Source organism: Rhagoletis pomonella, unplaced genomic scaffold (assembly GCF_013731165.1).
Source record: "Rhagoletis pomonella isolate Grant_MI unplaced genomic scaffold, Rhpom_1.0 Rhpom_scaffold_00004, whole genome shotgun sequence".
Classification (NCBI taxonomy): Eukaryota; Metazoa; Arthropoda; class Insecta; order Diptera; family Tephritidae; genus Rhagoletis; species Rhagoletis pomonella.
In genome coordinates, this window is record NW_023458558.1 from 48,464,998 (window position 1) to 48,479,707 (window position 14,710).

General features: G+C 41.5%; 1 protein-coding gene across 1 annotated transcript; it reads right to left on the bottom strand.

Moving 5' to 3' along the window:
- Nucleotides 1-1,534: 1,534 nt before the first annotated feature.
- On the bottom strand, nt 1,535-10,142 carry LOC118737686 (chorion peroxidase). The gene is made up of 5 exons (XM_036468380.1): nt 9,750-10,142; nt 5,003-6,521; nt 4,541-4,923; nt 4,306-4,475; nt 1,535-1,951 (listed from the first exon to the last, which is right to left on the bottom strand). The coding sequence occupies exons 1-5, from the start codon at nt 9,893-9,895 to the stop codon at nt 1,650-1,652; spliced, it is 2,520 nt and encodes an 839-aa protein (XP_036324273.1). The 5' UTR covers nt 9,896-10,142; the 3' UTR covers nt 1,535-1,649.
- Nucleotides 10,143-14,710: the final 4,568 nt, after the last annotated feature.

Below are 14,710 nucleotides of genomic sequence, written 5' to 3' on the forward strand. Positions count from 1 at the left end.
TCAATGGTTAACCATAAAACAATATGAATTGCATAAAGCTTAAAGGGGACAAATGCCTTTAAAAAAAAGGAAAGTGGATGATCTCCGGCAAATGATAACTAAACGCTTTATACCGTCTGAATTTCATGAGTTTTATAATATAATTATAGAAATATAAAACAAGCACTTGAATTTCCAATATAAATTATGCTTCTATGATTTAGTTTAAACCCTAAATGTGCTACTCTTCCACGCAAAAATCTGAAATGTGCTACTTTTCGACGCGAATAATGAAATGTGCTAGTCTTCCACGCTAATAGTGAAATGCGCTACTCTTCGTAGCGACCGACGATATGTACATACAATCTGAGGTATGACATTGAATCTTCAATGGCGGACTCAATTAGAAAAAACTTTCTGACGTTTGAAATCCCCGGAATAGTAAATAGTCTGCACCTCTAACTAGGTCGTAATCGCTTTCAATAATATTAAACAAATTAAATGAAAACAAATACAAAACCTCAGATTATTTTCACGAACGATTAATTTTTTCATAGATTTTTGCAATAATTTCAAATTAAAACACATCGTATTATTGCATCAACATTGAATCATTGTAAGATTGCGCTACACAGGTCGGATACGATACGGACCGCTTTAAAGCAAATTATCAGCAAAAATTTATTTTCCCTCCATCGAAGCTCCGCAAAAGATTACAGTCGCTTTCATTTGTAAATAAACATACATATGCCCGAATCTCACGAGTTGTTACATTTTTCGACAAAAATGTGTTTTTGGTCGAAAATGGTGGCACACTTATCTTAGACAATGCACAGTGTACAGTTTTGCATAAATAACAAGACTCCATCACGAAATTGTGTTGAGATTAAAACTTAAAAAAGATATAGTCTAAAAGTAAAACCAAAACCAAACGTGCACATATACCGTAGTTGTGCATGTAACGTATACGCCCGGAAGCGCCATACACAGTCAGCGAACACGTTTACTCGCGCGCCTTAACTTAAAAATTTTATTATTTAAAACTAGTTTGGAAATAGCGTGGAAGATTTTTACACAGTATTCCTTATGCACATACATATTACTTTCTTTATGCATAATATACAACAATTTTAGAATGAATCTGGAGTGTGCCAATAAAATTTGTAAAACTGAAATTTTAATTTCTCAAATCATATACTACGTTATACGTAAGCTATTTGCAAATAAAAATAATTTGCAAATACCTAACTCACTATTTATTCGATGGAGAAATATTCTTTTTTAATATTGCCTGATTATAAAAAGGCAATAAAATGACCATCGAAAAGGAAAATTAACCTAAGAATGGCAGCGTCTTGCGCGTGTTTGCAAATAGTACCACTAATCAATACTTATTTGCGTGATTTAGTTATTTGCAAATAAAAATTAATTCAGCGTTTATACGGCAAAGTTTACCATTTTACAAATTGTTATTAATGCGTGCGTATAAACGTAGTAATATTTTAAACAATATATATATATTTTTTTTTTTCATTTGGTGGCGTATGTGTATTAAAATTGCACAATCCACTTTAATTTACGTTAGTAATGAAAATACGATAAGTAAAAAATTTTATTAAATCTAAAATTTATATTTAAAAAAAAGCAATTGCAATAAATAACGCGTCGAACTAAGTATGCCGGACATTTTTTTCTGTCGTCGGTTTTATCCTATCAGTTATATTTTTACCATTTTCTTTGATTACCCGAATCAAACTTTTTGCTTGACTAACTGCGACGCTGTGCAACTTGACTGTGCGTGGCGATGTAGCCCAACTGCTGAAGTTAAACTCCCCAATTTCACTGCAATTCACATATCCATTACCAGGATCCTTACGCCGTTCCATTACATACAGTCGCACCTGTTGTACCGCGTCAGAGTTCCGACAAATGATCTTTGACAAGGTGACATTGTAGATTTCACGCAATTGAGCTGAAAATAAAATTGTGGATAGGTATTTTTTCTGACCACTTTTGAACTATTTTATTTTTTACTTTTTAACAGTATTGAAAACGCCTTGTCAGGGATAACCGATAGGTCTGGCTAACACTAACTATAGGTTAAACATCGACATCGACCTTATCGCCTCCCCGTTATATGTTATGAAGTCGACAACGATGTTTAACCTGCAGTTAGTGTTAACGAGACATAGAGTAACCGACCCTTAGACTTGAAGTCGAAACCGACCTAATCAGGTTTATCTGCCGCATAATCATTGGCAGAGTGGTGTACTTATTTTATTGAGCGAAGTGTTAATATGGACGAGCGCTAAGTTGTGTGCCTCTCATCCCGCTCTCCTTTGGACTGCAGTCGTAAATGAACTGCTTTAGAGCATGTTCGCAGTCATGGTAAGCGATCTGTACACAATAGTCTCGCACTTTCCCTCGATTGGAAACGGCCTTGGCCTTTATTCTAAATACATATGTAAGTTCTTGTAAATAGTAAACGCTCGCGGAAGCCTAATATTCAGCAAAGATTAAAAAGCTGTCTCAGGAAAATAACTGATAAGAAATGGGTCCTCTCCTTTAAACTTATTTCCTGGCTCCATTGGACCAAACTCTCTTTCATGTTCCTACCTACTTCATATGTATGTTCTTTAGAGTTCTCCTCTAGTGCAATAGGCCGGAGAATAGTACGTCAATAACGATTTTATAGTGAGTGCAACGGGCCATAATTATTGGGGAAAGTTGGGCCTGTAGCACCCAAGTACCGCACGTCATGCCATGCCAAGTATAGCCTGGCGGTCGCTGAAGCTCGCGCAACGGTCATACTGTATGCTTAGCTAGCTCCGCTTATGCCACTCTAATATTATCGAGATCCTTGAATTGGTCCCTTAAAAGATATATCATTGCTAATAATTCTACAGTCTAGCTTCAAGCAGCTCGCAGTCCTCAAGGAATAACTGGGTGAGGGCAGCCTCCGCACGGAAGGCCAGTGTACTTTTAAATGAATGTACCGAAGCTTGACGCAAGTGGTCAAATAATAGTAATGGTCATAGTAGGGTACTAACGGAGTACTCGGGGCTTCTCAGATTGGGGACTACGCCACTCCCACTACCGTATTTACGATACTCCTACCCTCAAGGGAAGCTTAGAAACAAGAAGCTGTAAGGAGTGGCGAGTCAATTCATCATGTATACACAGACGGCTCAAACCTCGAGGGTACAGTTGGTGGAGGTGTATACTCCAAACACCTGGAAATCTCCCATAGCGTTCGTCTTCCGGACCACTGTCGCGTTTTTTAGGTGGAACTGATGGCAATCGACAGTGCATAAGATAAGTGATACCAGACTCTCCGCTCTGCGTAGATAATTCTTCGATAACTTGGAGGACCTTAGATGCGTGGAAATCAGGGATCTTTCAAAATGCTTGCGAAATTAAAAATGGTTTTAGGATGTATTGGGAGTTGCTGACCTCACATATACTATATGTATCAGGCACGAAATCGTATGTCGGACGATTTGTCTAGGAGGAGTACCCTGAAATGAATCCAAAGAAGCGTTTTGACTTCAGGAGTACTTTCCTTGGATAGCCTTATAACATGAGAGCTCAGTAAATAGCGATCGATTACTTATGCAACCGCAATGTCTTAGTGTGGTCCAGACCAAACTGGAGACAATCAGGGCTACATCTTGGGCTCGCAAAGTCGTAACTATCTGACTTCATAGAGGGGTTTGTGGGACTGTCAGTTGCCAATGCTGTATTGTGTATTTCTAACAAAAAAAAACAGTTGATTTCGAAAAATTGCCATTGCCACAGCTATGAGGTTTTTGAAACTTTTCGCCTTTGCGAAATAAGTTTAACAGCTACCGTTCAAAATATAGTTTGGTTTTGAAGAACAACTTTCGGGTAGTCGAAGTGTGCCACTCTGTACCAGCGCAGCCTAATTTACCTCTGAGTCAACTAGAAAGTTGCTTTTTAAAGTAATAAACTAGAGGTCGATTTTTTGCTAAAATATACGCCGCGGCGAATGACAAATGGTTTTTTATGAAAACCTTTTTATGACTGAAGTACACTTGCACATTTGTCATAGTCTGCCGAGGGAAGACCGCTGTGATAAAAATTTTTTTTGATTTCTGATCAAGAATCGGACCTGAGTCCTACCGATATGCAGAGCGCTCCTCTAAACACTTGGTCTTGAACGCAAAGCCCTTAGACCTGATTATGTATCTTTAACGGATTATGTGGCATAAAGACTGAAAGCATTAGCACACATCATTCTAAGTTACTAAGCATAACCAAGCAACCAAGATCCTTTTGAAATTTTTGGGCTCTACATTTGCTTACCTTTCGTGAAACGTTGTGGCCCTATCTTCCTTTCGTACCAGTGGGAGTCACCTCTTTTTAGCCGCATGAACTGGTCTGATACTAAACACGCTAAGAGTGGTCCGAAAATGGAATCATCTAATGGTGGTTCACTCAATGCTCCTGTATATACATCCACATCATGCGGTGAGCTACAAAGAAATATTCATACTTATATACAATGGTTACGAATATGTCAGAAGTGCAGCTTCCGTACCTATAAATATTCCGAATCGACTGCAAAGTATCTGCGTCAATTGCGGTCGCCATTTCTTCCCACGTATCCACCGGCGGCAGTTTGCAATGCTTGCGAAACACAGGATATGCTGGTAAACCATGATCTCGACCACGCTGTATATTAAGAGAAACCAAATCGAGACCACAAAGCGGCTTCATATCTTCATCGGTATTGCCTTCGAATATTTTCTGTGTCACTTCATAAGAGAAGAAACGATCAACTCGCAACACAGCCGTATTGGTGGCTGTCAGAAGTGCCCGATCGATGCCATGCTCGTTCCACAGCGAAAAAGGATTGAAAAGCATTTTATGCAGCTCAATAGCTTCAGGTGTGTTGTTGTCACGTGTAGCGTTGAGTACGCCCTGTAAGAGTCACATTTGTATGTATTTATGTATGTACATATATGAAAGAAGATCTTAAAGTTACTTCCACCGTACTCACCGGCAGCAGTGTGTGCGCGAACCTAAAAGCAGCTCCAGCAAAGCAGTTAGCTATACGTGGATCTACATTCCGATCGTAAGTGTCCGGTGCGTCTAAATCGTTTGCATTTGGCAACAAGCCTTTTTTCTCCGCCAATTTGCGTCCGAGTAAAATGGGCAAAAACTCATTGTAAGTGATATGTGCCATTTTAGCACTCAATATTTTACGCGATTCCTGGAACACCATCTCGTCATCCCAATGCGGATTGACTGCTTGCAAACCACGTGCCAAGTAGTTATGATGGCGTGCCCACAGCAGATGCATGGACGTCAAGAGCAAATTTTCATTGGCTCGGTCGTCGCCTGCTTCGAAGCAATACTTTCCCTCGCGCACCATCTGCGCGCGATTGCAACCATCATCCAAATCGGTGGATATTGGTAGCAATTCACGGCCGTCGCTGGTTTTGTACATACGGATGGTGCCGTTGAGCATGTTACGTAAGTGGCGTTGCCGCTGCTCGTTATTTCCATAAACTGCCGAGGCGTCGATGAAGGCCGTTGCTTGATTTAGTTGCTGCCGTGGCCCAAAATGTCCAGTAGGTGCGGGCGCTGAGCGCACAAAATTCAAGCAAGTCACATTGTAGCGCTGATAGTACGGATCATCGGGCAATATGGGAACCGGAAAACATTCCGGATGGATATTTGTTGAAGGTAGTGAGCAACAATTAATCGATTCACCTTCCTCAGAGGATGACAACGAAGTGGCAGTAATGTCATGATCGAGAAATTGCCCAAAAACTGCCAGCATGACGGTGAAATTTGAATCTGTATCGTATGAGGCGCGGTGTATATCCAAAGAGACTTTACGCGCTGGGGGCAGTTGCGTGTCGTTTTTGGCGTGACTGGCACGTGGCAACCAAATACCATCCGCATAATCGGGTGCCACCATGCGTCGATAGGGTACCATTGCAGCTCCATAAAGCCGGGGATTTGCCTTATTGTTGCACACACCATTTGCCGTGCGGTAGCGCGCATTAAAATCGCAACCGAAGTTTATCGTCGGATCGGGCAAGTCTATCTTAGGCCCAACGCCTATATTGTAGCGACCCATCGGTTTCGTATAATTCAACATTTGAGCAATATTCGTGGTGGCATGATTTTCCACATAACCGCGCCTAGCCATTTTGCGTGACGCCGAATCTGTGCTCAGCGAGCGGTAATGCCGGAAGGCAGGACTGTTAACCGGAGTCGGTTGTTGGCTTTCTTCCAAGATTTCGCGGTCACCCAACGCTTTAATACCGGCACTTATAGCCTGATCGGTTTGCATTCGATTCATTTTTGTTTGCTTGAGTGCCCACTCAGCAGCGGGTTCATCGTCCAATGGCGCTATTGTGGCTTCGAGTACGGCGCTTGCATCCGCACTGTTGTTGGCGGGTTTTGTTTCGTTTGTTGTACTCGCTAGAAGTAGTATGGGCGGAGGCGGCTCTTGTGTTTCTTCTACTAGCGCTAGTGCAATGAGCAAAGCAACAATAATAATCAGTCTAAAGGAAAGAAAGAAAGGAAGAAGTACAATACACAGCTCACGCTAATCAATATGCATGCGGAAATGGGATAGATCATTTTATATATATCAAAGCGTACAAGTGTTTATAAAACTTTTATTTTTATATGCATCTGATTTGTAAAACTCATCCGAGTAGAAAATAGCACCAAAAGTTGCACGAGTCAAGTTTAGGTTATGCAAGTTCTTTGGCATTGCTATAATAAAAAGCGATGCCTGTATAGAGTAATTTAGGGGCTAAATTATTAGCGGCCTACAGCTTAATATGCTTAAAAAAATGTTTTAAGATTAGCGAAAAAGGCGGTGGCTGTCAGATTTTTTCTTATCGTCAATAGGCGGTTTCACTTTGTTTAGTAATCTAAAGGTTGTGGGATCAACAAAACTAGGAGTGAGATTTGTTTTGTTTTTTTTTTTTCATCAGGAACTATCACATATGTATACTGTATGTTCATGTATGTTCACGTGCATATGTATGTATTTTTGGCTGGCATACCGATTGGCATTTAGAAGAAGTACATTAGCTACGAGCAATTTTACGGCTGTGTAAAATAACGTTGAGCAATACCACCAGCTTCGTCAGAATTGGGAATGCTGCATGCCGATGGCATCGAAATCATCGGCATCAAGAGCCGCGAAGTCTGTTCTTCCTTTCCCCAAGTTGGATTAGGAAGCAAAGTGATTGGGTCTGTTGGCCAACAACGAGGACAAGACGAAGTATCTCCGGTCATCAAATAAACAGTCAGGGCAATCGGGCGTTGGCTCCCACATAACTGTTGAAAGTTATAATTTCGAGAAAGTAGAGAGTTTCGATTTCTTGAGACCGATAATAATGTCAAGAGTGTTACTTTGAATTACGTAGGCAATGCAGGAGTAAAGTTCTCTCTCGACGTGCGAAAACCACATTCTACAAGTCACTCATCATGCCCATGCTGTTATATGGCGCATAAGCATGGACAATGATAACATCCCATGAGGCGTCTCTTAAGAGTATTCGAGAGAAAGATTTTGCGTAAGTATCGTAGATAGCGCCTTATAAGCAGTCCTAAAGTGATTGGCCAAAACAGCAGCATGACTATGTTTTTGAGATTGTGCAAAGCCTGAGATTCCAATCTTCGGGCATGTAATCATAAAACCAAATAACGCCAAAGAGCTGATACACGCACACAATCAGCTGGAATGTGGCTTTGTATGCATTGCATTTCTCGACAGCAGCGATTTGGCACTTGTAGTAACCAGCCACCGCCTTCGTAGCGCTATGCAGAGATTGAGAAATTTAATCCACCTGCTATTGCTTCTTAACGACGTCAAAGCTTTGCGATGCTTTATTGCCCATCCTGTCATATTGTAATGAAGTAATGGAGGCTAAAAAGTCATGTGACTCAGAAAAAGAAGCACTTTCAATTTTTGTCTGGGCATTCCTATGTACATACTAGAAAAGGGCACGGGCCCTGGCTTTTGCAGATTGAGATATTTCTTAGCTCCATTTCGCATCCTGAACTGACAATTTCAGAAGGAATAATGTTTTGAAATGTTTAATAGTTTCATATGGTCAACATTTTTGGGAACGAGGAACGAGTGAAGAAAAACATTTGTTTGGCTCACCCGTCAACTCTCTATATAATTTGTTAATATACATCTTAAAGCACCTAGAAACAAGTGCCGATTGGCATCCAACGTATGCGGTGCGCGTTCATTTCGCTTGTGGCTCGCATGCGATCAAAATGGAGAATATAGTCAAGTATAGTAAGTAGCGTTAAAGACCGCATATTTCGGTTTATAGATTTGTCATAAATGTGTATTATCCAAAAGTTACAATTTTTATACTTTCTTTGAACCTTGATCTTCGTTAAAATAATTTAGTCTAATTTGTAACTTTGCAGGGCTCGCCAAGTTTTCCGTACGTGTGGCGTTATATATAACTGACTTCCAAACAAGTTTACGTTAAAGACCACTAAAAACCGAATGCCAGCAAAAAACAACAAAAGATGGAAGTCAATTATCTGTATATAAAATGTAGCTTTTGAGGTTTATTATCAGGATAACTGAAAAACTTTCTCGGTTTTTACACAACGTTTCAGAAATATAAACAGAAATATTCGTGCGACTGTAACGTTAAAGACAAAGTTTTTTACCATATATATATATATATTCAGAATGGCCTTTCAAAGACAACCGTTACTATCGGGTTACAGTGATGTAAAGAATGTTACGAAAAAAACTCAATTCTTTAGGGCGGAGCTCAAGGCGAATTCATACCAGGTGGTGTTACCGGAGCAGCTGATTTCAAGGCGAATTACGCTGATGTTTGGTGCAAATTTTTTTCGTTCTGATTGGCATTGTGGCTCCTAGCCGGTCGTGGCGTTAGATCCCAATATATTTAGGGCAAGAGAGGAACGCACTTAACGATCTAAACTGGCATTGCTCGGTAGGACTGCGTCAGAAAAAAAGCCACTGGGAGGGTACAATAATGAGATTCCAAAACTTTATTAACCTCCCAAAGGCTATCTTGACAGGATACTGCAGACTAAGAGGGCATTTGTATAAGCTGAAAATATGGTCAAATGATCTACATATGTTCGTTCTGTGACTCGACCAGTGAAACACCATTACCTCTTCTCATCGAGTGAGATGCCATCTCAGTGAAACAAAAGTCAAACATGCACTTTATTGCACCAAAATTTAATAAACTGCATACTCTAAATCTTTCTAAAAAATCGAATTAAAAGCTCGAAATTTTTACGAAAAATTGTTGAAACTTTTTAAATATTGCACTAAGATTGAAAATTGGATTTAAAAGGGTTTTCATAAAAAATAAACTAAATTTTTATAAATAATATTTAAGTTTACAATTTAACAAAAACCATTCAGGAAGGTCCCAAAAAAATTTCGGAAAATTCCTTATTGAACCTCAAAAAGCCTTGGAAAGTTCGAAAAATTGCGAGTGAAAAATAAAAAGCAAAAATTTTATTAGTTTTTTTTTCTCAACATATTTAAGGTTACGAAGAAACTATGATCTTCAATGTAAGAAGGTTCCATTGGTACCTTCCAAATACAAATACATTAAGTTTTTCACATTTTCGTTTAATCTTGGTTGAAAAATTTAAGTTTTTCCCAAAGAAGTCGACCACAAACCAGAGCTTATCAGTCAACATTGTAATTTTACAACCGACTACTCTTTTTTTTTACCAAATCATGCTTCATAACTCACACGACAGTTAGGCCTAAACAGCATTGAAACTGTTGCATTTTCCGGTAACGACGCGAACGTGGCGACACACCGCCTGGGAAAACGTAGGCTGGACCCAAAGGTGGTGGTGATATTCCAGCGGTTAACGGTGTGGTTTCCTCAGCCATTTTGACACACTAATTAAAAATAAATCAACACACAACTTGCGAAATTAAATTTCTCACAATTATGTACATATGTAGTTCATTAACCGTAATTTAGTTTAATTAATAGTTTTTCTCTTCAAAATCAGGCTCTTTTAAATAACGGCAAAATGCTAAAACGAACCGCTCACTGGCTAATTGGCTGACTAACTGAATGCGCAAGCAACACCGGTACTTTCAATTGCAATACACGACGCTGCTACTATCACGGCAATCACACAGAGCAAGAGAAGTTGGGCATAAAGTTGCAGCAGCTGCATTTGCATTTGTAAGGCTTCAAAACTACAAATTGCTAACAGACAGCGCGTCGAACGGACAGATGCAAAGTTATATAGGTAAGTATAGATGTAGATATGTATATGTGTGTGCATATATATGTACATATGCATGTGTGTCCCTCTAAGATGCACGTCCATATTTATGTATGAATTTGCAACAAACGTTTGCATATACATACATATGTATGTATGTATTTCGATTAGGCCTTTGCTCTTTCATTGATGCGCGTTAATGATTTGAAATTTCCTTATCTTAACGGCTTACAACTAATATTAGTTTACTTTAAAATTTTTTGAATTTACATTCCTAAATCGAACCAGTTTGCACGCTGATACCTTCTGATTTGCTAAGTATCACAAACATATTAGCGTGGGCCGAAAATCCGCTTTTATAGAATTTTGATTGGTACTAGCAAAAATATGGCTCATTATGCTTTAAAAAAAATATGTGTGAAATTTGGAATTTTTTGGTAAATATCCTAGGCTCGCCCAAGTATATCAAAGTTCAATATGCTCAAAAAATAAAAATTAATGAATAAATTAATTAATACATTTTTTACTAAAGTTGCAATAATCTTCTAAAGTATTAGTCCTACATAATTTGCTATATGGACCTTTTTTGTAGAGAATCGAAGTTAGCTAAGAAAAACATTTTTTTTTATTACTTGAACTTTGATGGACTTGGGCGAGCCTAGTATATTGACCATTTCACAGATATTTTTTAGAGCATAATGAAATCAAATTTTTGCTAATAACAATCAAAATTCTAAAAAAGCGGTATTTCGGCCCACGCCAATACATATGTATGTACTATATGTATACACCCGAATGAAGCACATTGATTGCTATGTAATATTATGCTTGTCTTTTGATACGTACGTACATCCATATGCAGGTAAGTAGTTATGAAAACAAGAATAGTGGAAATTCATACCTGATTTATATTACACTAAGTATCAAACGTAATTCATTTTAATGCAGGGTCCAGTTTTTTAAGTTAACGGCCATGACGACCGACAAGGGTTAAGGTCTAATGCTAATGCATTGTATGTAGGTTTGTACCATACCCAGGATGATAATCCAATCCAGACGCACACGAATGAAATCTTAAATACTACCAACACGTCTTCCTCTTTGGCTCTGTAACCGCCTAAACGATTTTAGCTGACTTCAACATAGCGCGCTGTGGCGGGTAAATTTTTTGCAAGGGCATGTGAAGAGGTGCTGAGAGTCATGTGGCGACTCTCCACATGCCGGGCATTGGTTGGGCACTTCTTACATAATTCTGCTCAGGTATGAGTTAAGCCGAAGCGAAGTTGGGCTATTGTGGTGCGGATCTCCCGAGGCAGACAAATTTCTGTCCCGTCCACGTCCGGTGGTTGTGTGCCCAGAACGGCATTCACAGGGCGGGAGTTTACATAACTCGAGACTGATTCCCTGTGAATGCCGCTCAGGGCCTGTCGGTAGGCTGACGGGTCCAGAGGTTGTTTAATGAACCTCTGCACTTCGTCCGTCAGTTCGTAGAAATGCCTCCTGACGTGCCTTGGCGAGGGCTCTTCAGCAAGCAGCTGTTTGCTAGGATAACCACGTCAGTGGCTCCCCACAAGGAACTGCTTGCAGAGCATTGGGTTATGCTCCTTGCCTCTGGGCCTCGTCGTGTAGGTGGTGTTGGGGCGTCATCAGGAGGCATCCGGTAGCTGTCCGTAGTGCCGCATTCTGGCAAGTTTGTAGCTTCATCCACGGCGTCCTGCTAGTCCCAAGCGACCACACGGGCGCTGCATAGTTTAGAACCGGCCGGCCAATTGCCTTGTATGTTGCCAACAACGTTTCTTTATCTTTGTCCCAAGTGCTGCCGGCCAGCGACTTGAGGACATTGTTGCGGCTATGTACTTTGTTGATAATTGCGGTTGTATGCGCCGAGAAGGAGAGCAGACTGTCCAAGGTAACTCTGAGGATTTTCGCCGATCACCGTTTAAGTCCCTGTGGGAGACAGGAGGCCTCTATGTCTTCTAGCAGCGTTGAATGACTGACACTGTCGAACGCCTTGGACAGGTCCAAAGCTACCAGAATAGTTCTCTCAAAGGGGCGGTTTCGGTTAAGGCCATGAGTTATCTGGGTGTTTATGGGTGTGCACTTTACGGAACCCATGCTGATGCTTCGCCAGGTTCAGGTGGTTCGTGAAAAACGGGAGTAGCAAGGCCTCTAGTATCTTCGCTACCGGGGAAAGGAGGGTTATCGGGCGATAAGACTCTCCTTTGTTGGCTGGTTTCCCCGGTTTGAGCAGTGGGACCACTCTCCCCATCTTCCATATGTCTGGAATGACGAGAGTGGCCATAGACAAGTTGAGGGCCTCTGTTAGGTACGCTACTCCCGCAGGACCCAAATTTTTCAGCATCAACATGCATGTTCCGTCGGGTCCAATGGCTTTGGAGCCTTTCGCCTTCCCGATGGCTACCCTTACCTCATCGCTGGTGAAAACAAGAGGCGCACTGGGTTTTGGCATTTTGTGCAGCCTTCTGGTTACTCGACGTGTGGCTTTATCCACCGGAGGATGCATAATAAACTGCCGGCTAAAATAGCTCGCGCATCGCTCCGGGTCCGACGAAGCGTGGTCACCAAAGTCTATTTCGACTCTGTCGTCACGCTTCGTCGGGTTGGACAACGACCTCACGGTTGACAAAAGCTTATTCACACCAGAGGCGAAGTTACAGGTCTTCAGATGCTCTGCAAATTTCTTCCGCTTATGTACGTCCACAAGTTGCCGAATCCCGAATTAAGATCAATGATACGGGGATTTCCGGGATCGGTCTGACGAAGGTTGTCACGCAAGTTCGGACGTGGATCCTTAAATACAGCCTGCTGGGATGAAGCGAGCTGCAGCAGCAGTGACAACCCTGCGGATTTTACGTTCACCTATGTAGACGTCGGTTGATATGCGTAGTGCAGTGAAGGCGCTTTCAGTAACATCCGCGAAGCCTTTCCAGTAAGCTTTGGAAAAGTTGACATAGGTCCGGTGATCCGTGGAAGTAAAGTCGGCAGGTTTATCAATCGAGATTACTATGGGCAGATGGTCTGATGCTAGGGCTAGCATAAGTCGCCATGATGCGCTGTTGATCAGACCAGCGCTGACAACTGTTAGGTATGTATATGTTAAATATTTAAAATATATTGCTCAACATCGCCTGACCGGATAGCAATACCCTGGCATTCTAGGATGGTATCCCTGCGGTCGAAGTCTGCTTCAATAAGACGATACTGCACGGTGTGGTGCGTGATGAACGCTAAACTTCCACCATTGTCGCGCTCGCAATCTCGACGGTGTACGTTGTATCCGGCGCAATTCAACAAGGTTGAATTGCCGTGCAACTTCGTCTCTTGGACCGCAGCTATTAATATTCCATGCCTTCCCATAAGGACAGTTATCTTCTCGATCTTGCTCTGGAGTACGTTACAGTGAATTGTACCTATGTGTGCCTTGGAAGACCGATTGTTATGTGTGGTGTTAAGGAGTTGTGTTGCCTACCGGCTCCCTGCTGTACGTACTGCAAAAGGGGGTGCGGCCTTGTGGTGTATCTGTTGTTGTGGTGTGTTGCGGTGTGGGTTTGTTGGTTGTGTGCTGCACGGGCGGGTGGTGGTTTGCCGTGGAGGCGGTCCGGTTCGCACAGCATGTGGCCACGAACGACGTAGTCCATTGCCGGTGCGTGCGTAGGCCCGAGCAGGTACTGAGATGACTCCACCCATTACATGCATTGCACCTGACCGTTGTGAAGTTTGTATGCAGTCGTCTCTGGCATACGCAGTAGGTGGTAATTTCTGCCCTTTGATTGAACTCTATGCCAGCCCTAAACATAAGGGTACGGAGCAGATGTAGCCCTAGTATCTAACAACGTTCGCTGGATTTCCGCGACCTAAACGGGGTTAGATAGCCGAAACAACAGCCCTTGGTCGGGTAAAACCCGAGTCATTCCGGTACGTAGAACCGGCTGACGTGGGAATGTACGACTCAGAGACTCTCTTTGGTGGTTCAGGGAGCAAATAATTAAACAGCAGCAGAAAAGCGACACCACCCAGTGGAACCCTCTGTATTCCTTGGTTTTCTGGTATTTTATTTGACGAATGTCGACCACTCAGATGATTCACTGACCACCGTTTGAGTCCCTGTGTGAGAGGAAGCCTCAATGTCTACTAGTCTATTAATACTCAGAGTGATATTCTGCCAGGCAATCGATTTGCTACCTTATCTAACATCGAAAATTGATAATAGACTTGTAGTAAATTGTTCCTGAGCGATTCAGTTCTGCGGCTCTTCCGGATACCAAACAAGGCATAGGCAGCTTCTTTGAGTGCTGTCGAAACGGCATTAGGAGCCAAAAATCTGCTCATTTAGTTCAATTAGTTCGTGAATTTCAATTTGGTCAATTAATTAATTCATACAATCTACATTTTACACTTTTTCGTGGTATTTTGAAAGTGGTACTTTATACTAACTTCAGCTGATACC